General features: G+C 42.1%; 1 protein-coding gene across 1 annotated transcript in view; it reads right to left on the bottom strand.

Annotated features, from left to right (window-relative positions):
• Nucleotides 1–23,323, bottom strand: part of LOC124615466 (pre-mRNA-splicing factor ATP-dependent RNA helicase DHX16) — a 136,392-nt gene that overhangs the window by 106,263 nt on the left and 6,806 nt on the right. Inside the window, exons 2-5 of the mRNA XM_047143376.1 lie at nt 18,450–18,698; nt 18,181–18,361; nt 13,600–13,726; nt 5,064–5,285 (exon numbers count right to left, since the gene is read on the bottom strand). Of these exons, the coding sequence (XP_046999332.1) occupies nt 5,064–5,285; nt 13,600–13,726; nt 18,181–18,361; nt 18,450–18,693 (774 nt within the window). The 5' untranslated portion in view covers nt 18,694–18,698. The remainder of the gene's footprint in view (nt 1–5,063; nt 5,286–13,599; nt 13,727–18,180; nt 18,362–18,449; nt 18,699–23,323) is intronic.

Raw genomic sequence — 23,323 nt, 5'->3', positions numbered from 1 at the left:
TTAAATATCATTATATGTGTGTTCTCTAACCACCATTGTATGTAAATAATGTTTCAATTGTAACTGCCATAGTATATGAGTAAGAATCTGTCAAAGATTTGATTTCCTTGTAATGAGATTTTGTGAATAATGATAAATTCCTGAGCCATTCTCCTTCTACAAGACTGTACGTATGATCTGGTCCTTCTGTGATACTGTATGTATGATCTGTCTGTAGAGAAATGTTTGTCACTGCAAGTGGTACATACACACCGCCTTAGAGTGGAGGTATGGCAAAGTCAGGTACAAAGCTTATGAATAAAAACACCAATCAGCAAAGCTTGAAAGCAAATGATACCATGTGCATGACCTGTCTGTGGGGAAATGTTTGTCACTGCAATTGGCACATTTAATAAGGAGCATTACAAGTCTGAATTTAATGGGAACCACCACATTTAAACATCTGATTTGGTTCTTGTACTGTTTGCAGATACGTACAAAGTGTAGGCAGCTGAAGCACCACTAGGTACTAATCTCATGAATAAAAACACCAGTTAGCAAATCTTGGAAATCAAGGCTCAGAAAGCATGTATGAAATCCAAAAACATGCCTTTGGTTATTTCATTCCATTTCCTCCATTAATTGTTTGATGCTGATAACAGGTATGCCTCATTATACAACAGATTTTAGTCCACCAATAATTATGCTTTTGTTGGTACCTTTGATGACTCCCTGACTATGAGCCATGTATGTAGGAACATGGGCCTCTAAATATTTTTGCTGCAATATACGTGTGGTCACTAATATGTTAGCGCTGTCAGTGCTAAATAACTCATGTGTCTTCCAGAATTACAATTGTTATATAATATTGTCCATGAAAGGTGACTGAGTCGTAAAGTATTTTCCTCATAATCAGAAGGTGAAGTTTTCCTAGTTTCTTGTATTTTCCTTCAATAAAAACCTTAATAGCCCTGTATCATCAATGTCTTTACATGTGTACTTCTGAGAGCACTGCACCACTGCAATTAACAGAAACTTGCGAATCATACTGTCAGAAAGTTTCTCAGGCCCTAGAACAAGAACAAGGAACAATGCAAGACAGTAATGACAAAGAACAAAAATGGCTAACTATAAAAAGAGCTATAGGGATTTCAGCTAAGGGAACTCTAGGGATGGAGAGAAAATCAATAAGGCCCACATGGTTTGATGAAGAGTGTAAGAGTGTGATGAAGAAAAGAAAACTGCACACTAAAAGACATTACAGCAAACTGCACAAGAAGCTTGTTGGAGGATTATCATGAGAAAAGGAGGGTCGAAAAGATGACACATCACCAAAAGAAAAGGGACAGGACTAAGGCTGAAATAGAATGTATGGAATTGTCCAAGAAGAAGAATGAAACAAGGAAGTTATTTATAAAAGTGAACAATGCTAGAAGACAATTTGCTCCAACAACAAGCTTGATTAGAGATAACGAAGGAAACATAGTAAGTGGGAGTAAACAGACTCAGGATAGATGGCAAAGATGCTTTAATGACCTGCTGAATCAAGAGATAGAGCAAGCAGAGGATATCTCTAATGATTGTGAGCAACGATAGGATGATGAACAGCCACTGGTGGATGGCCTAGGGTTGGAGGACGTTAAAAAAGCTTTAAGGAAATTGAAGAATAACAAAGCCCCTGGCACTGAAAGCATTCCTGCAGAACTGCTGAAATGTACAGGAGCAACATTAGAGCAGTCCCTGTTTGAATTTATCAATCTAATATGGGAACAAGAAAGGATACTAGATGAATGGAATGAAGGAATATTATATCCCATACATAAAAAGGGCGACTGAATGGAGTGTAGAAATCACTGTGGAATCACCCTCCTGAACCTGGGGTACAAGGCTTTCTCTAATAAACTCCCACAAGTGGATAAAGAAATTGGTATGTACCAAAGCGTATATACGAGAAAGGTCAACAATAGACCAGATTTTCAACCTGCGCCAAATTTTGGAGAAAACTGTTGAATATAGAATTGGAACACATCACCTCTTTACTGACTTTAAAGCTGCATCAATAAAAACCAGTTGCTTCATGCCTTACATGAGATGGGGATACATGGCAAGCTCTTGAGAATGGTTAAAATTATGATTTCTGACATAAAAGCCTGCATTCGAGTTCGAGGAATTTACTCAGGCCCCCTGGAAATAAAAAATGGGCTACGTCAAGGAGATGCATTAGCATGCTTATTATTTAATGTAGCACTCAAGAAGGTGATCAGGGAAGCAGGCCTACAGACCAGGGGCACAATCCTCTACAAGTCAGTGCAGATTTTAGCACATGCAGTTGACATAGACATCACAGCACGGACAGTACCAACACTGAAAGAAGCTTAAGTCAAGCAAGTAAGAAGATAGGTCTTATGATAATACATACGTACATACACTAATCCTTCTAATCCTTGTTCCATATATCATGAATACGACATTTCATAATGATGTGAAATGTGTCACTTTAACATAAGTTTTCTTCAAACAAAATTTTTTTTTTTTCAGTTAGTACTTCATATCTAAGAATTCATCTATTGAGTAGAAGGAATTGTAATTCAGAAATTCTTTTAATTTGATTTTAAATGTTGGTTGGCTATCTGTCAGACTTTTAATACTATTTGCCAAATGACCAAAGATTTTTGTGGCAGCATAATTCACCCTTTTCTGTGCCAAAGTGAGATTTAATACAGAATAATGAAGATCATCCTTTCTTCTAATGTTGTAGCTATGCACTTTGCTGTTATTTTTGAATTGGGATGGGTTATTAATGACAAATTTCATAAGTGGATATACGTATTGCGAAGGTACTGTGAATATCTCAAGTTCCTTAAATACACATCTGCAAGATGATCTTGGGTGGGCTCCAGCTATTATTCTGATTACACACTTTTGTGCAATGAATACTTTCTCTCTTAATGGTGAATTGACCCAAAATATGATGTCATATGAAAGCAGTGAATGAAAATAAGCATAGTAGGCTAATTTACCAATATGTTTATCATCAAACTTTGCAATAACCCTAATCGCATAAGTAGCTGAAACTAAAAGTTTCAGCAGATCATCGATGTGCTTCTTCCAATTCAATTTCTCATCAATGCACACACCCAGATATTTTGAGTATTCTGCCTTAGCAACAGACTTCTGTCTATATTTAACAATGGTGTCATGCCATTTACTGTACAGAATTATATAAATTATGTTTTCTCAAAATTTAGTGAGAGTCCAGTTGCAGAGAACCACTTAATAATTTTCTGAGGACATTATTTGCAATTTCGTCAGCTGATTCTTGCTTGTTGGCTGTGATTACTATACTTGTATCATCAGCAAAAATAACTAGCTTTGAATCTTCAGGAATACAGAGTGGCAAGTTGTTAATATATATTAAGAACAATAAGGGACGCAAGACTGAACCCTGTGGGACACCATTCTTGATACCTGCCCACTTAGAGGACAATGCTGGTTTTTGCAGACTATTTGAGCTGTTAATTTCAACCTTCTGCATTCTTCCGGTTAAGTATGAATTAAACCATTTGTGCACTGTCCCATTCATACCGCAATACTTAACCTTATCTAGAAGAATTTCATGATCCACACAATCAAAAGCTCACGAGAGATCACAAAATATCCCAATGGGTGACGTTTGGTTATTCAACGCATTTAATATTTGATCAGTGAAAGCATATATAGCATTTTCTCCTGAAAATCCTTTCTGAAAACCAAACTGACATTTTGTTAGTACTTCATTTTTACAAATACAAATGCTACTCTTGAATACATTACTTTTTCAAGAATTTTGGATAAAGCTGTCAGAAGTGAGATTGGGCGGTAGTTGTTAGAATCAGATCTATCCCTTTTTTTTTTTTTGTACAATGGTTTAACAATAGCGTATTTCAGTCTATCTGGAAAAATGTCCTGTTTCAGTGAGCTACTACATATGTGGCTGAGAACCCTACTTATTTGTTGGGAACAAGCTTTTAGTACTCTGTGGGAAATGCCATCAATTCCATGTGAGTTTTTACTTTTGAGTGAATTTATTATTTTCCTATTATAAAATGTGAACCAGAGCTCCACCAATGAAATTTCAGAGGTAATTCAGGGATATTTTCTAAGTAGTTTGGCGTAAGGGACTTCTGGTCTCCAGTGGCTCTTTACAGAGTAATAATGTAATTATGTTTTATTTGGGTTTGTTACCAGAATTATCTTTGTTTTTGTGAAAGTACTTTCACAACAGTAAAAAGGTGTGTAATACACAATCATTAAAATGTAGTAACACAAAAGCATCCAGTTATGCATGGGATCCTATGCATAGATACAAAACTAAAACAATGTGGGTGCCATCGCTGCGCGAACATCTGAGTATAGCATCATTGTGCTCCTTTTCCACTGCATTCAGTGAGCCCACACATGGGATGTGTATCAGCTGATTCTTCATCAATAAACCCATCCCCACATTGCTGCATATCACTGTTAGTGTACAACCAGCTCCACCGGAAAAACAAACACAAGATAGGACAAAACACTACTGAATGCAAGCTTGAGGGCCAAGAGTAAAGTGTGCCTTACTATTGTCATCAGCAAGTACCAGAAGTGAATGGGACAAGTTTGTTTCCAAATGAGACAAGGAGCACATACTGTCTATATTTGCACTGTTGTGCAGACATTTTTGTACGATACCAATACAAGGACGTAAGAAATCAAACTATATGTAATTACTCTATAATGAGCCACCAGAGAGTACAGGCCTCTCATACTAAAATACTTCGAAAATATGCCGAATAATCTCTCAAATTTTGTCAGTTTAGCTCTGGTTCACACTGAATACATTCACGTCCAAGAGTAGTATTGTGCCTTGTTCGTGGACCATGCATTTCTTTAGTTCTGTAGCAAGTTAACATCATTTTTTACACAGTTTATGTTTTCTCAGAAAACAAAGTCATTAAAAAGTTATCTGACATGCGTATTATTACACTAGTAAATATTCAGATCATTACAACACAGCTATACCACAAGCACACAAGAGCTATAAAAGTTCATTAACCAAAAATCATTACCTGTCTGTCACCAGGCATTTGAAGTGCCTGAATAAATTCAATCTGATCATCTAAAACTAAATCATATTCTTTCAGTTCTTCTTTATATTTTCTTTCTTTAGCGTCTCTAGCTCCAAATTTAAAAACTGCTGATGACATCTGCTCCTCCTCCCACTTTCGCTGCTCATAATGGGGGACTTTTTCTCTCTCATCGATTTCTTCATATTTCTCATGGGATTTATCCTGAAACAAAAATTTCACTGCTATATAAATTTAACAGTTTCTACAGAATTACAGTCTGCAGTAAATAAAATCTGCTATTAACTAATATATGTTTCAGAATACTGTATGTAAATGTCCTGTAATTGGAAAAAACAGATTAATTGATAATTTTTCAAATCTGTCAAGTCATTCCATTAAACAATAAAGCATAACAATTTGCAAAGCTATTTTGCCAAAGTAGCAGCCAGCTGGAACACAAAACAATTGTACGAAAAAGTCAAGAGACTGGGAAACAAGGAGGAAGTGGAGGTGAAAGAAGAGAAAGAAATGGGACATTTGGAAAGTTCCCCAAGTTTCACGCAATAATATAAAAGAAACGAAGTTACTTTATGCAGTGAAACATGCACATACTTTCGAAAGACTGCACAGTGCTATGTTGCCTGCTGACAGCACCTCAGACATATGCATGCGCGTGCACACGCATATGTCCGTGTGTGTGTGTGTGTGTGCTCAGCCTCAGTACTCTATGTGTACTATTACAGAACTTTATGTACATGATTGGTTTATGCTGAATGTTACTTAAAGACTGTTTTCAAGTTGTTAATGTTTCTGTGGAATAAAGTTGTGTTCAGTCTACTGGTCGTGTTGTACCGATATCTAATTACAACATGACTCAAGAATCATTTGCCATGGCATTGCACCACCAATCATAGGCATTGACAATCAAACTCAGGTACTTCAATCACTGGCTTCTGTTTTGTCTACTCAGCATGCTCCTCTGTCTGTGTCACCTGCTGTTTTGCCCTCCACAAGCCCCATGGTTTATCCACCTCCCTTTTCTACAGACAACAAGTCCATTGGGGAATGGGACGCATACAGGAAATGTCTGCAACCACACTTTCAAGCTTTTGGGATTACTGACACTATTTTATGTTGTGTCTTGTTCCTTTCGAAGGTATCATCAAGAATGCATCAAATCCCGTGTCAACTCATCCCTTTGTGGGATCCATCTTCTTTAACATTTGACCAAATGCATGAACTTTTTTCAAAATACTACTGTACGCGCACCCATCTTATTGCATCTCGGGTTGAGTTTTACCATTGTAGGAAGCAACCACATCAATCCTATCTAGCATGGGCAGCTGATCCATGGGTTAAGTCTTCATTGTCATTCTGTATCCAATGTGCATAAAGAGCTGTATGCTAATCAGATTGTGTGAGAGGCTATCATTTATTTAGCTCTGGATCAATGAGGTGCGAGAGCGTGCCCACCAGTGTGAAAATCCATCGCTCTCTGAGGTTTCAGCTACTGCACAGTCATTTGAGGAGTCGCAAGCTGAGGGTAATCAAACTGAGTCATGGTGTGATGTATCAGCAATCCAACCCACTCCTCCACACCAAGCTTCTGATAGTTTGCAGAGGGGAGACATGGATGCTGCAGTCCGCCTACAATCACACAGTGTCAAGGTGGCCGGCCTGCTCCCAGCAGCAGCCGCATCAACAAAGTACACAGGCTAGTAAACAGCAACATATGCATTCCATGCTCCCTTCCTTCCCTTATTGTTTCATTAACCTTGAGAGCCCAGATTGCCCAAAACACTAGGCTACGTGTCATAATTGCAACAAAAAAGGTCAAATTGCTTCTGTTTGTAATGCAAAAATTCAGCACAATAATCCTGATACAGATATGGGTGTAAACATTGTATCAGCTGCTTCTGTTCCACCAAACAAGCTTTTCGTGGATTTTATGGTTCTTTGTATGTTCTACACATGCAAGTGGGTATAGGAGCTGCGATAACCATGTTAAACTCACAAACTTATACGGACTTGGATTCCCCTCCACTTCTACCTGTGTCATGAAAGTTAGTAAATCACAAAACAGAGTGCTTCTATTCTCGGCCAATACTCTGCCCCAGCGCCCTACAAGTCAATAGTCCAGTCACTTCCATTCCTTGTTGTAGATAAGACATGTACAAAGAATCTGTTTGCATTAGACACTCTTAAGTGGCTTGGTTTTACCATTTCAGATTAAGTGAATTTAGTGTCTGAACAAGTGCCCCATACATAGTTAGATGCTTTACGTTCTGAGTTTTCCTCTTTGTTCTCTCCTGGATTGGGGTGTGCCAACAATTTTCAAGTGCACATTACCACGAAACCTGCTCGACCTCATTTTTTCCAGGCCCATCCAGTTCCTGCGGTACTCAGGGAACAAGTCAAAGATGAATTAGGTCACCTCATGGAATCTGGCATTGTTCACCCTATTGCATGAAGTACACAGTCTACCCCTCAGTTATTGTAAAGAAACCGTCAGGCCGGTTATGCCTCAGATACAGTCACAATGCATGTTAATTGTCAATACTACTTTTTGACTGTACTAATATTGCAGTTGCCTTTTGCAGTTGCTATTTTTCAACATTTTTTGGAACAACTTACAGTGTCTGTGAAAGGCCGTGCAAACTATTTGGATGACATTATAGTTTCTGGTACCTCCAGTGAGGAACATTTACAAAATCTCTGTACTCTTTTTTATGTCCTCCAAGCAACTGGGTTGAAGTGTAATTTTAAAAAATGTCAATTTTTTCAACCTTGTATTGTTTGTCTTGGGTCTGAAGTTTCTCACAAGGGTCTGAAGCCCACGCATCAACATGTTTCTGCTATTGTGTCCCTTCCACACCCTTTGTCAATCAAAGTACTTCACGTTTTTCTCGGCAAAGTCGCCTACTACCATCGATTTTTGCCAGGGGCAGCGACAATCGTGCAACTGTTGCATGCATTGTTGTGCAAAGGGACTCAGTTTTACTGGTCACCAGCTTGTAAACCGCATTTACCACCCTTAAGACCACATTGCAGACTGTGCCCTGCTTAGTGATGTATCAACCAGGCCACCACTTGGTCCTTGCAACAGAACCTTCGCAGAACCGGCTGTAGGTTGTACTGACATAGGTAGTCCAATGGCTCTGGGTGGCCTGTTGCTTATTCCTCAAAAATGCTGACTCTTGCTCAAACTAGGGACTCTCAGACATGAAAGGAAGCTTTGGCTACTGTATATGCTGTGAAGAAGTTCCATGTTTTTCTCTATGGTACGAAATTCCACCTGGTCACCAATCACAAACCACTGGTTGTCTTATTCAGACCTTCTGCATCACTGCCAGATAAAGCGACACATCACACTCAATGTTGCACTTTTTTCCTTTTGAGTTACAACTAACAGATCCATTTCCGCCCAATGAATCAACACGCACATGCCAATGTTTCCTCCGACCTGCTGGCTGGTCCAGATCCAGGATTTGATCAGGAGGAATTGCTTTGCTTCCACAATGATGTTGCTGTACAGCAGACAGTTGACGGTTTTCCTGAAACCAGCACACGGATTGCAAAGGCTGTAGCTTGAAATCCCATTTTGCAGGTCATAAAATTCGTACAACATGCTTAGCCGGATTCAGAACCTTCTCGTGTGTACGACCCCCTCCATAATTATTACTTCTTTCACCATAGATTTTCTGTTGTGGATGGTGTTCTGCTTTTAGACATGGATCACGCAACCCCTGGAGTACTGATCACCTCAGTACTTTGTTCGGAGGTACTCCGTTTATTACATGCAGCTCATTGGGTGTATCACGCGCAAAAACATTGGCTTGTCAACATGTGTTTTGGCCTGGCTTGGACGGTGATGTTACCCAGCTATTTGCCTCCTGTTCACAGCATGCGATCGCAGGTGTCATTATCTCCTTGGCCACTTTCTCAACACTTATTGGCTGTTGGTTGTTGACACATATTCTCATTTTCCAAATGCCATTCATTGTGTTTCCATATCCACAACTGCCATCATCGCAGCTTTTATCCAAAATTCTTTCACTGTAACGCTTGCCCATGATGTTAGTGTCTGGTAATAGGCCGCAATTTTCATCACAAAAGTTAGTGGCATTTTACGATTCCCATGGTACCCATCATATCCTTGCCCCACCGTTTCATGCACAATGTAGTGGTGATGCGGAACACCTAGTGCAAACGTTCAAATCTCAGATGAAAAGGCATGCTGCCAACTCTTCGTCTGACATTGCCTTAGTTTGGTTGCTCTCCTTATACTGTTTCACAGCATTCGGCGAGACGAGCCCAGCGGAGCTACTCCACGGGCACCAGTCAAGGACATTGCTACACCTCCTGCATCCTCCACCTGAACATCAACCCATGGAGCCACCGCGTCCCTTCCAGCTGGGTGTGGCTGTCTGGGTCCGCTGCTTCAGACAGCACCCTAAATACATTCCAGCTGTCTTTGCCAAACACCAGGGATTGTGTCTCTGAGACATCAACACGGACAACAGCCTCTGCTCACGGCAGAATAATCAGCTTTGCCTTCGCCGAGCATCACCTGATGTCATGCCATCACCTCTGACCACATCCACATCATATGCTGCTGTCAGTTCCCTACTCTGCCTCGGTGGCCAAACCAGCAGCTCCTCTATTGCTTCTCACACCACCATCAGGGATTCCATCACCCATTCCTGAGCAACCACTGATAGCTGTATCATCAGCTTTGTAAGCAATATCACCAGAGCCAATGCCCAAGATCAACATGGGAACAGCATTGCCCGTGTATCATATGATTCATCCGACACAGGAAGGTGGGTACAGAATGTGTACACGTCTGTGGGACTTCAGACTGTATGCTCCCACTCCAGCACACCACTTTCACCAGAGCCCAACATATGAGGAGGACAGTATGGATGTCCCAAGAATCCATGATCTCCCTAAGAGAGGAGGAATGCAGTGGCACATACACTTACTTCCGAAAGGCCATGCATGCAGCAGTACTGTGTTGCCTGCAGAGGATACCTCAGACTTACGTCTGTGTGTGTGTGTGTGTGTGTGTGTGTGAGAGAGAGAGAGAGAGAGAGAGAGAGAGAGAGAGAGAGAGAGAGAGAGAGATCACCATCAGACCCCATGCTATTTAAGACTAGCCGAGCTATGGTCAGTGCCAGTTCTCTATGTGTATTGCTACAGATCTTTGTGTACGTAATTGGTTCCTGCTGAATGATGTTACTTAAAGACTGTGTTCAAGTAGTTAATGCTTCCGTGGAATAAAGTTGTGTTTAGTCTACAGGTTGCTTTGTACTTATACTTAATTACAACACTTTACATACAATACAAACACATGCTACAGATTCCAATGATAAAGAATAAAAGAAAATGGGAGAATAAATGAGAATCAATGAGACACATATAAAAATGGATGTTATGTTTGTGTGGGTTTTAGAAGTATTATATAATGATTGTTTACAAAGTTACAGAAATCATTGATTTGATTCAGTAGTCATTTGGGTTATATAATAACATCTTAAAACACACATCATTACACAAAAAATAGTAAAAATATTTGTACCACTATCAGAAGCACATTTATATGTGAACAGCCATAAATTTTGTTTCATTATATTATCCAAACACAAGCTACTGCAGTTAACATACTCCACACATCATCCTATCTTTGACAAATTGACACCAGATGAAGACAAATGCAGCACATGAAAAGCTGAAGTCAGAATGCAATCATGAGAGTACTATATCTGCCTGTCTCTGACTGGAATAAATATTAATTTTTGAGCAGACTGCTATAAAGACAAAATATTGCTCAGATTTATGCAGACTGGAATGAAATATCACACTGTAAATAATTCAATAGAAAGATCTGAAAAGGAAGTGTGGTATATGAGTCAAGCCATAACTGACAGCATTAGTAAACTGGGAAGTTGGCTACGATGGCGGAAATACTTCCATAGGATGGGTGGAACATTAAATGTGACATGGCAATAACATGTAGGAACCACGCAGTACAATGTATCTCTTTCATAAAGCATTATAAAGACATTTCACCTGAAACTGTAAATGCCAGTGGCAAATACGCAAGCAGCATCACCTGGCTGTCCAATAATTTTTTTAATCACAAAAATAACACTGGTCCAGTAAATGGCTGAATATCCAAAATCTTTCTGTAAAACTAACATCCTTCAAAGTTTGAGAATATGAGAAAGTTATTGCCGAGTAATTTTCTACGGTTTTGGAAAAGATCTGAAGTAACACTCAACAATGTGATGGAAACAAGTAATATTTTATCTGAGTTGGTATTATGGACAGTCATAAAATTCCAATTAAAATGTCAAAAACGCAACGTTATATAAATACTTTTTTGTTGCAGGAACATGTCTGTTGTCCTGGTACTCACTGAATTCTCCACACCACAGTGCAGCAGCATGCCATTAGAGAAGCCAAAACAACATGGTGCAACCCATTGATGTAGTGGACTATTTTGAGGTAATTTGTTTTCGGTAGCACTGTTGTGTTACATTCAGGCAAATCCAGACATCTAAAGAAGTCATCGCAATTGGTCTGACATGGCTACAACAGTTTGATTGCATTCAAAAACGAATTACCACAAAATACTTTATTTTACCATGGTATATGTTATTTTGCTTTGGTTCCTCGAACAGTGTGCTATAATTATGTGGCATGGGGATTGCAATGTGCACTAGCGCTGCAGACATTTATCTGTGACCAACCTGGTTTTTGAATCCTACTCATTGTGCTTGAGATGAGGGATATCCTACCCAAAATCCTATGTGTGTCCCCCAAATTAGTGTTCCGCCACCCATCCAACTCATAGAATATCCATCTGTCCCTATTCCAATACTATTCCCAATCCTGCACCGCATGGGTCATTCTCTTGTGGTTGTCCCAAATGGAAGATCTGCCACATGCACCACCCATTATGGTAGTCCACCTACAGGCATTTCTTAGCCAATACAAGGAAGGGTCACCTGTGAAGGCACTCATGTTATATATCAGCTGTGCAGCAATTTCTGTGCAGCATTCTATGTGCATATGACTAGAAACCAACTGTCTACTCACTTGAATGGCCACTGCCAAACTGTGTCAGACCACAAACTCGACCATCCAGTAACCGAACATGCAGCATAGCACAACACAAAAGACTTGCACTGCTGCTTTGCTACATGGGCCATCTGGATACTCCCTTCCAGTACAAGTTTCTCTGAACTACGCACATGGGAATTCTCTCTCCTGAACTTTCAGCATTCTCCCAATTCCTTGGCCTAAACCTCTGCTAACCTATTCCCAATGCCTTCTCTGTTCCATATCACTCCTCCTCCATTCGGATTGCGTACTGCCTTCAAATACCACCCCCTCCCCCTAACCTCATTTTCCAAAAAGGCATATTCTCTCTCTCTCTCTCTCTCTCTCTCTCTCTCTCTCTCTCTCTCTCACACACACACACACACACACACACTCCCCCCCCCCCCCCCCCCCCCAATTTTCCAACTCCTCTCTCTTCTCTATCCACTCCCTTTCTGCCTCTTTCTCTTTTCCTCCATCATCCTCCTACTACATCTCTTTTTCCTCTACCCACTGTACTCATTTTGTCTTCTTGTGTGGCCACAGAGCCATCTGTCCAAAGATATACCTCTTTCTCCCTATCCCCTACCCTCCCCACCTTCAGCAGCTCAGCCAACTACTTCAGTACTCAAATAACAATAATCAGTCTTTCCGTGGCCACCATAGCGTATGTTTGGGTGTCTGTGTGGCTGTATGTGTGTGAAAGTGCATACTTTTGCTAGAAAAAGTGCTGGTGCTCGAAAGCTAGTGTGAAGTGGGCTCCATACGTTCATCTGCTATAGGTGAGTGGTTGCCTTTCCCTTATTGTATATATTGCTCCATTCAGGAATTTCCCTACTGTTAAAGAATTAATTATACAACTTTATTTTTTCAATGTGATAATTAAAAATTTATGATTATCCTTTGCTGGTTTCACTACAAAACTCAATTTCAATTGTTTTACATTGTTTACAGAGGTATGAAGGAAATAAGGAGTCAGCCTATACCTGAAAATGTGTCTAAGTGATGAACAGATGTTCTCAAATTTAGCTTCACAAGAGCTCTTCAGACCTGGCATTCAATTTCTGACAAACTGTGTTAGTGAATTTCAAATAAATGTCTCTAAATCAGATAAAACTGGCCTCTCAATATCCACCCAAGTTGGAACTGCCATTCACTGCTAGAAAATCAGTCCTCTATGGCTTGTTGGGTGAATGAATATAATGCAACGAAGTAAGCCTGGTACATTAGGATGAACCTGCCATCACAGTACATAATACAAAACGATCTCTACACCTGACTTATTTCACCTGCCTAAAAGCTTTTTGTCCTGATGAAAATACAATAAGTGAGTTAATGTGCCATCTTCATGTGTATAAATACTGATTTATGATAAATCGCAACTCTGCAATTAACAAATTTCTAGATAACAAGCTTGTATTTTATTTACCTTTCGAGCGTCCTCAGGCATGTGATATCGTTGAACTTTTTCCAGTTCTCTGGCTCTCTCATGTTCTTTAGCAAGCTGAAGCAATTTTTTCTTATGATCTCTCTCCTTTCTTTCCCTTTCAGTAAGCCTGAGTGAATACACAAAAAACAAAGATTAACATCTGCAATGTATCTGTTAAGTCCAAAAACGAAATGTTCAAATTCTTTCCTTATCAATTAGATTTCTAGTGTAACTACTTATGACACACAATGGAAAGTATGCAAAATACTACAGTTCAAATATAACATAAACACACTGGGCAACAGAAAAGTTTATTACATAATACAAGATCAAATGGAAAAAAAGATACCTTTAGAGTTTAATGAGAGGGAAAATTTTTGGCAATTCTTTTGTAAAGAGTTTAATGAGAGGGAAAATTTTTGTCAATTCTTTTGTAAGTAAAGATGCCAGACAGTAGGGAAAATTTCAAGATGAAAGGAAAATATCGGTGTTGATAACATAGCGCATTTTGGTATGAGCTTGTCCAAAAATGTCATTGGATGAATGCTGCTATAGCAACTAAGAGAAATCAGGAATTAAGAAAATTCTCACTAGAATTTTTACTTGCAAAAACAAAAAAAAAAATACACACCCTCAATCACTGTATGTGTGGGTGAGTGAGCAGGCATGTCATACTTCCTGATACATCTCTTGGATATTCAACAGCTTTTACTAATAATATGGTGGTGGTGGTAGTGGTAGTGGTAGTGCTAGTGGTGGTGGTGGTGGTGGTGGTGGTGGTGGTTTTCTTCTTCTTCTTCTTCTTCTTCTTCTTCAGTCCAACACCTGGTTTGTTGCAGCTCTCCACTTTAGTCCATCCTGTGCAAGCCTCTTCACCTATGAATACCTTCTGCTGCCTGCATTCATTTGAACCTGCTTATTCTATTCATCTCTTGATCTCCCTATACAATTTTTACCCCAAACACTTCCCTCCAGTACCAAACTGATACAGTAATTCCTTTATGCCGCAGAATGTGTCCTGTCAACTAATCCCTTCTTTTTGTCAAGCTCTGCCATAAATTTCTTTTCTCCACAATTTGGTTCTGTACTTCCTCATTAGTTACACACACTACTCATCTAATCTTTAACCTTCTTCTATAGCACCACATTTCAACGGTATCTATTCTCTTCTTGTCCGAACGGCTTATTGTCCATGTTTCACTTCTGTACAAGGCTACATTTCATTTCATACAAGTACCTTCAGAAAAAGACATCCTAACACCATAATTTATATTAGATGTTCACAAAATCATCTTTTCCAGAAATTTTGTCTTCGCTAAAGTCAGTCTCTATTTTGTACGCTCTCTGCTTTGGTCATCATCAATTATTTTACTGCTCAACTACCAAACTTCATCTACTACTTTTATTGTCTCATTTCCAAATCTAATTCTTCAGCATTGCCAGATTTAATTATACCACATTCCACTACCCTTGATTTACTTTTGTGATGCTCATCTTATAACCCCCATTCAGCTACTCTTCAATTCATTTGCTGTGTCTGACACAATTACAATTTCATCAACAAAGCTTAAAATTTTCATTCTTTCCCCCTGCACTTTAATTCCTTCTCCAAATTTTCCTTAGGTTTCCTTTACTGATAGCTCAATGTACAGACTGTATAACATCAGGGATAGGTTATGACATTGTCTCACTCCCTTCTCAACAACTGCTTCCCTTTTCTGTCCTTCAACCCTTATAACTGCAGTCTGGCTTCTGTACGAGTTGTATATGACCTCTTGCTCCCTATATTTTACCCCAGCTGCTTTCAGAATTCCATAATGTATTCTAGGTGTGGCGGTAATTTTTTAAGTTAATTAAAAGATGTGCTCTCTGGCCGCTAGATAACGATAACATCTGTGACAATGATAAAAGATATCAAGGTCAGAAAAGATTATTAATGAGCAATCCAGCACACACTAATTAATTAATAGCTGCTCATCTGTGATGAGATCTGAAAGAGACAAGATGTATATGAATGCTTGTGTAAAATATGTACGCACACTTTGTGAATGTATTATGTAAAGTTTGCGTGTGAAAATATATTTAGGACAGTTTTTAAAAGTTGTTTGAATATTTATTTATTAGTCCATGAAAGTACATCATAATAAATGTTTGGAAGATCCTGAGGATCAGTAATAATGAAGGGAAACACCAACATGTTACTGCAGAGCTGAAGAGGTATAAAAAATCTTTTGAAGAGGGGACATAAGAACATTTTCTTATGTCTATGTACTCATAATGAAATCTTATTGTTCAATGTCTTCTTCATTAGCTACAGTGACTGTTTGGAAAGCCAAAATCCTTCATTTATCTGATAATATATCCAAGAATAACCTTAAAAAATCATTTAACCGTTTAAATAATATTTCCCTTATCATTTACAGATCCTTTTCCCATAATAATACAAATGGCGACCATGACAGACCGGATGCATAATTTTAGCCACTTGTGGAAGGAACTGACAATAATAATTCATCTTTCCAAAAAAGCTGCAGCTCCTGCAAGTTTTGGGGGCAGAATCAATGGCAGAAATATTGCGGTCAGTGGGCTGAATACCTTCTTTGTTGAGTAAATGGCAAAGATATTCCACTTGCTCATGAAAGAACTGGCATTTGTGTAAGCAGCACTTGAGCCCTGCATCACACAACACAGTAAACAGGGTACGAAGGTTGCAATGATGGTCCTGACGGTTAGTGCCTGTGACAATTAAGTTGCTGAGACAGTTAGTACAAGCAGGGATCAACATGGTTAACTGTTCGAGGTATCAATGGAAAATTGCTGGAGCAGAAGAGATCCCAAAGCACAAGAGCTCGTATTTATATAAGCCAAAGAAAATATTCACTCCAACAAGCTTTATGAGGAAGTCCTCTGTACGTGGTATGGGGTAGGTTTCTATCTGTGCCAGGGCTTTGTTTGTTAGTTTAAAATCTCCACACAGCCAGAGGGAGCCATTGGGTTTCTTGACCACCACAAGGGTTATGGCCCACATGCCGGTTTCAAAAGATTCAATTAGCCCGGCTTTGTGGAGGTGATTGAGTTCTCGCTTAACTGCCACCCATAAGGAAGCAGGAATAGGACACATCCGGCAGAAATGGGGCACTGTGTCTGGGGCATAAGGAGGTATGAACCCGAAAATCTGTTGTGCACCTCCAGTCTGGTTCAAATAAGAGGCGTTTAGGCAGTACAGATGTCGTCAAGTTCCGGGAAAGGAACCGTGCCTGAGATGACCTGAACCTCATTTTTCCACACTGTGCCCAGTGATTCGGACAGTCTGCATGTGGGTATGCTGTAAAGCAGCCAGACACAACTGGAGATCCCTCTGCTTACACCAAGTGGTGTGACAAGCTATTCAGAGGCCACTGACACATCCAAAAGCAAAGAATCATGATGCCACTATCGGGAAAAAGGCTTACGAGAATTCCACCCCCTAAGACCACAGCTGGACTGCTGCTACTTGGGGTCAAGCAGCATTGTCTTAAAAGAGAGGACGATTTTCAAAATATCGTCCAAGGAAGGGTTGTTTAGTCTGAGGCCTGCAGGGCATAGCTCCAGATCAGGAGCCAATTGGACCACTACGTCTCGTCTCAAAGCAACAGGACAGGAAGTTCTGCAAGTGAAACCACAGTGTCGAATCAATTCTTGAAAATATGTCAACTACTAACAAAGGCTGATCAGACTGCTTGTCGCAGTGATGGAACTCGAGGCACAATATGACCACATGGAACCATTGCAAATATCAATTTGACAACAACAAACAAAAAAACATAAGCATACATGATCCAGAGTAAAGCAAACTTCTTTAGCAAGAAAAACATCATTGGGCAAGACCAAAAACGGAAGAGCGACCATTGTTTCAGCCACTGAAAATACGTGCCCCAATTCTCTTTGTCATCATTAAATGGCAGAAAGACAGATGGGCAGCTCTCCGCCTGGGAAGCAATCACAGTGTGAATGTGTTGTAAACTCTGAAAATGTAAGAAATTTGAGGAAAGCGAAATTTTCTGATGGAGCAATTCAGTATGTTGTTCAAACTGCTGCTGCAATTATTGTTGCTGGAGCAGCTGTTGCTGTTCCACGAGTTGCAAAGTAGAAGCAACAGCTCATGCTAGCTTTAACAGATGACCAGTTGCAATGAATCCAAGTGTTCTACTGCTTCACAGTGAATGCTTGTGCAGCTTCTGCAATATCTAGTAAACACATGCCTTGGCCACACCATCAGCATATGATAAAGACACCTATGACGCCATATGCCAATGGTACAGCCTAGGTACTTGTTAAGCAACAGGAATGATGCCAACTTGGATACTACTAGTGCCAATGTATGATCCTTGACGATATGCCGGTCCCAAACAAAGGTTGAATAACAATAATAAACAGGTAGTACGCAGCATAAAGATTTCTTCTGTCAATTCGCAAATACAGTAATTTGTTGGTATATTACTTACATGTTCAATTTAATGTAATTACATTCCCATATGTTTAAATGTAAGGGCAAACTACTGTTAAAGATATCGCAAAAGCAAAAAGAAAGATAAAACATACTCTTCTTCCTGGAAAAGGTATTCATCATCAATTATGTCTGCTTCCAGCTCTGCTACTTTGTCTTCTTTTCGTTTTTCTAAGTATTTTCGTCTTGACTCCACTCGCAGTTTGGGAATCAATCTCTCTTTGTCTTCTGCTTCCATTTTTAAACGTTTCACAGCCTCCTCATAAGCCCGCTTTTCTGTTTTTGGAGACAAAATTTAAAATTTTTTAATTATTTAAACATGCAAGACAAAACACATAGATTTAAAATAATTTCTTCCACTTACCAGCTGCAGTGTTATGTACTACATTGCGTGTTTTCTCTTGGTCTCTCTTCTTAAGACGTTCTGCAAATTCGTCCCTTTCACGTATATCTTTTAGCCGTTGTTTCTCAATGTCATCACTTTCTGAGTCTGAGTCGGAACTATATTTCTTTTTCTTGTGTTTGCGATGACTATGCCTATCTCGATCATAGTCTGAAGAATGCTTCTCTTTTCTCTTCTCATCTTTTCTGTCTTTATGTTTTCCCATGGTAGCTACAGACAACACAAGATGTACAAGTAAATTTAAAAAAAAAAAAATCTATATGTGTATTAAATTTTTAAATGAAACTACTGTACGCCACAACTTAATTTGTAACAGAATACATTGGGGATGATTAACAGAAAGTTTCAATGAGCCCTCTTACTGTTGTTATGAATGAAATGAAAGAAGTGAGGGTACTGGTACTAAAAAAGAAGTCTGCATCAAGAAATAAGGAAGCATAACCAAAAATTAAAGCCTGTGCAAGGAGCAGGTAATTAAGATGGGGATTGGTTGGTTCATGGGATTAAAGGGACCAGACTGCTACGGTCATCGGACCCTTTGTCCAAATGCTAAAAACAGCCACAGAGAATAAAAACGAGTAACAGAATAGATTACAGACGACACAGAACAAGAGAAACTTAGACAAAGACCAGACAAGACGAACTAAAATCACACAGAGTGTGACGGTGGTTGGCCGACCATATAAACAAAAAAGGAAAAGCCAACCACCGAGAAACACATTAAAAACTCAGATTAAAACCGTAAGCCAATGGCCAGAGACAACACAAAAGAACATAACAAACACTCAGATTAAAGGATAAAAACCCCCAGCCCGAATAAAACGTAAAACTAAGCCAGCCATAGCAGGGTCATCAGATAAAAGGGCAGGGAGCGTATCGGCCAGTGCAAATGTCTGCCTGACCACGGCGAAAACGGGGCAGGCCAACAAAATGTGGGCCACCTTCAAAGCCGCCACACAGCGACATAGAGGAGGGTCCTCCTGCCGCAGTAAATAACTGTGTGTCAGCCGGGAGTGGCCAATGCGGAGCCGGCAAAGGACTACTGAGTCCCTGCGAGTGGCTCGCAGGGATGACCGCCACGCAGCTGTCGTCTCCTTGACAGCACAGAGTTTGTTAGGGGTGGCCAGACCGCGCCATTCAGCGTCCCAAAGCGAGATAACTTTGCGGCGTAAGACTGCCCTCAAATCAGTCTCCGGAAGGCCAATGTCTAGAGTGGGTACACTGGTGGCCTGTTTGGCCAGGCGGTCAACACATTCATTGCCCGGGATACCGACATGACCGGGGGTCCACACAAAGAGCACAGAGTGGCCGCAACGGGCAAGAGTATGCAGGGACTCATGGATAGCCATCACCAGACGAGAACGAGGGAAACACTGGTCTAGAGCTCGTAAACCGCTCAGGGAATCGCTACAGATAACGAAGGAATCACCTGAGCAGGAGCGGATATACTCTAGGGCACGATAGATGGTAACCAGCTCAGCAGTGTAAACGATGCGGCCATCCGGCAAGGAACGTTGTTCGGAATGGTCCCCTAGAGTGAGCGCATAACCCACACGACCAGCAACCATCGAACCGTCAGTGTATACAATGCCAGAGCCCTGATACGTGGCCAGGATGGAATAAAAGCGGCGGCAGAAGGCCTCTGGAGGGACTGAGTCCTTCGGGCCCTGTGCCAAGTCGAGCCGAAGGCAAGGGCGAGGAACACACCATGGGGGTGTACGCAAAGTGGCCCGGAAAGGAGGTGGAACAGTGAAAACCCTAAGCCCGGAGAGAAGCTCTTTGACGTGGACCGCGATTGTACAACCTGACCGGGGCCGACATTCTGGCATATGGACGACCGGTTGCGGGAACAGGAGACGATAGTTGGGATGCCTGGGCAAGCTAAAAACATAGGCAGCATAAGCAGCCAACAAATGTTGGCGTTGTAACTGCAAGGGAGGGACACCTGCCTCCACTAGTATGCTGTCCACAAGGCTGGTCCGCGAGGCACCAGTGGCAAGTCATATTCCGCTGTGTAAGATTGGGTCCAGCACCCGCAACGCAGACGGGGATGCTGAGCCATAAGCCAGGCTCCCATAATCCAGACGAGACTGGATTAATGCCTGGTAGAGCCGTAACAGGGTAGATGGATCAGCGCTCCAGCTGGTGTGGCTCAAGCATCTCAGAGCATTTAGATGCCGCCAACATGCCTGTTTAAGCTGCCGAATATGAGGCAGCCAAGTCAACCGGGCATCAAAAACTACACCCAAAAACCTGTGGGTCTCCACCATGTCAAGAAGTTTGTCGTCAAGATAAAGCCGTGGCTCAGGATGGACTGTTTGGCACTGGCAGAAATGCATAACGCAGGTCTTGGCAGCCGAAAACTGAAAACCATGCGCTACAGCCCAAGACTGCGCCTTGCAGATAGCGCCCTGTAGCTGACGTACAGCAGCTGCAATGCCAGTAGAGCTGTAGTAAAGGCAGAAGTCGTCAGCATACAGGGAAGCGGAGACAGAATTTCCACCCGCTGCAGCAAGCCCGTTTATTGCGATTAAAAACAGGCAGACACTGAGGACAGATCCCTGTGGTACCCCGTTCTCCTGGACTCGGGAGGAACTATGAGAGTCCGCGACTCGCACGCGGAAGGTACGATAGGACAGAAAATTTTGGATAAAGATCAGCAGAGGGCCCCGAAGACCCCATCCATGAAGCATAGAAAGTATGTGATGACGCCATGTTGTATCGTACGCCTTCCGCATGTCGAAAAAGACAGCGACCAGGTGCTGACGGCGGGCAAAGGCAGTACGGATGGCCAACTCCAGACTCACCAGATTATCAGTGGCGGAGCGGCCTTTACGGAACCCACCCTGAGACGGAGCCAGAAGGCCCCGAGACTCCAGTACCCATGTCAAGCACCGGCTCACCATCCGTTCGTGAAGCTTGCAAAGAATGTTGGTGAGGCTAATGGGGTGGTAGCTGTCCACCTCCAAAGAGCTCTTGCCCGGTTTCAAAACGGGGATGACAATACTTTCCCGCCATTGCGACGGAAACTCACCCACGACCCAGAGACAGTTGTAAAGGTCGAGGAGGCGTCACTTGCAGTCCACTGAAAGGTGTTTCAGCATCTGACAGTGGATGCAATCTGGCCCGGGAGCAGTATCAGGGCAAGCGCACTGTGAAATTCCCACTCACTGAATGGAGCATTGTAGGATTCGGAATGGTGGGAGCGAAAAGAAAGGCTCCGACGTTCCATCCGCTCTTTAATGGAGCGGAAGGCCAGGGGGTAATTCGCAGAAGCAGAAATCAGAGCAAAATGCTCTGCCAAGCAGTTTGCAATGACGTCGGAGTCAGTACAAACTGCTCCATTCAGTGAGAGCGCAGGGACGCTGACAGGGGTCCGATAGCCGTAGACGTGTCGAATGTTGGCCCAGACCTGTGATAGAGTGACATGGAGGCCAATGGTTGACACATACCGCTCCCAGCATTCCTGCTTGCTTTGGCGGATTAGGCGGCAGGCCCGCGCACACAGACGTTTTAAGGTAATGAGGTGTTCAATGCAGGGATGTCGCTTGTGACGCTGGAGCGCCCGCCGGCTATCTTTAATCACTTCAGCGATCTCAGGCGACCACCAAGGCGCAGTCCGCCACCGAGGGGACCCAGAAGAACGGGGAATGGCAGATTCGACGGCAGCAACGATGCTGGTGGTGACCGATTGAACCACCACATCAATGTCATCACTAGAGAGAGGCTCAATAGCGGCAGTGGAGGAAAACAAGTCCCAGTCAGCCTTATTCATGGCCCACCTGCAAGGCCGCCTGGAAGACTGACGCTGTGGCAGTGACAGAAAGATCGGTAAGTGGTCACTACCACACAGGTCGTCATGCCCATTCCAATCGACAGACGGTAAGAGGCTAGGGCTGCAGATCGAAAGGTCGATGGCGGAGTACGTGCCATGCGCCACGCTGAAGTGAGTGAAGGAACCATCATTTAAAAGCGAAAGATCGAGCTGTGCCAATAAATGCTCAATGGTGGCGCCTTGACCTGTCGCCACCGACCCACCCCACAGAGGGTTATGGGCATTGAAGTTGCCCAGTAACAGGAAAGGGGGCGGCAATTGGGCTATTAGCGCAGCCAGGACGTGCTGCGCAACATCATCATCCGGTGGAGGTAAAGACTGCAGACGGTAACAGCCTGTGGCGTCCACACCCGAACAGCGACAGCCTCTAAATGTGTTTGTAGAGGGACAGACTCGCTGTGAAGAGAGTTAAGGACATATATGCAGACGCCACCATACACCCTTTCATAAGCTGCCCGGTTCTTATAATAACCCCGATAGCCACGAAGGGCGGGGGTTCGCATTGCTGGAAACCAAGTTCCCTGAATAGCAATGCAGAAGAAAGGGTGAAAGCTGATAAGTTGTCGGAGCTCAGATAGATGGAAAAAACCGCTGCAGTTCCACTGGAGTATGACAGTGTCCATGGCTGAGAAGGCATGAAGGGACTAGGAAGGCAATTTACGCCGCTTGTTCACTCGCTGCCACCGATTCAGAACTTGCACGAGTGACATCCATGGAACCCGCACGAGTGACATCCATGGTGTCTGGGGGACCGGCGAGATCCAGGTCTTCAGCAGACGCCAGAATCTCGACCTCGTCCTCAGACGCTGAGCTTGTTGGAAGCGGTGGGACGGGCGCCACCGCAATGTCGGGATTCTTGGGTACCTTTTTCTTTTTCAGCTTACTTCGCTCTGCCTTCGGTGGTTCAGTCTGGGAGGGCTTCACTGGGTCAGTCTGAGGGACGGACGACGACCGTGAGGCCCTACGACCAGGGACCGGTGGTGGTTTGAGCCACTTGCAG

This window comes from Schistocerca americana, chromosome 5 (assembly GCF_021461395.2).
Source record: "Schistocerca americana isolate TAMUIC-IGC-003095 chromosome 5, iqSchAmer2.1, whole genome shotgun sequence".
Classification (NCBI taxonomy): domain Eukaryota; kingdom Metazoa; phylum Arthropoda; class Insecta; order Orthoptera; family Acrididae; genus Schistocerca; species Schistocerca americana.
The sequence above is the reverse complement of the archived record's forward strand: the minus strand, read 5'-3'. Positions and strand labels throughout refer to the sequence as shown.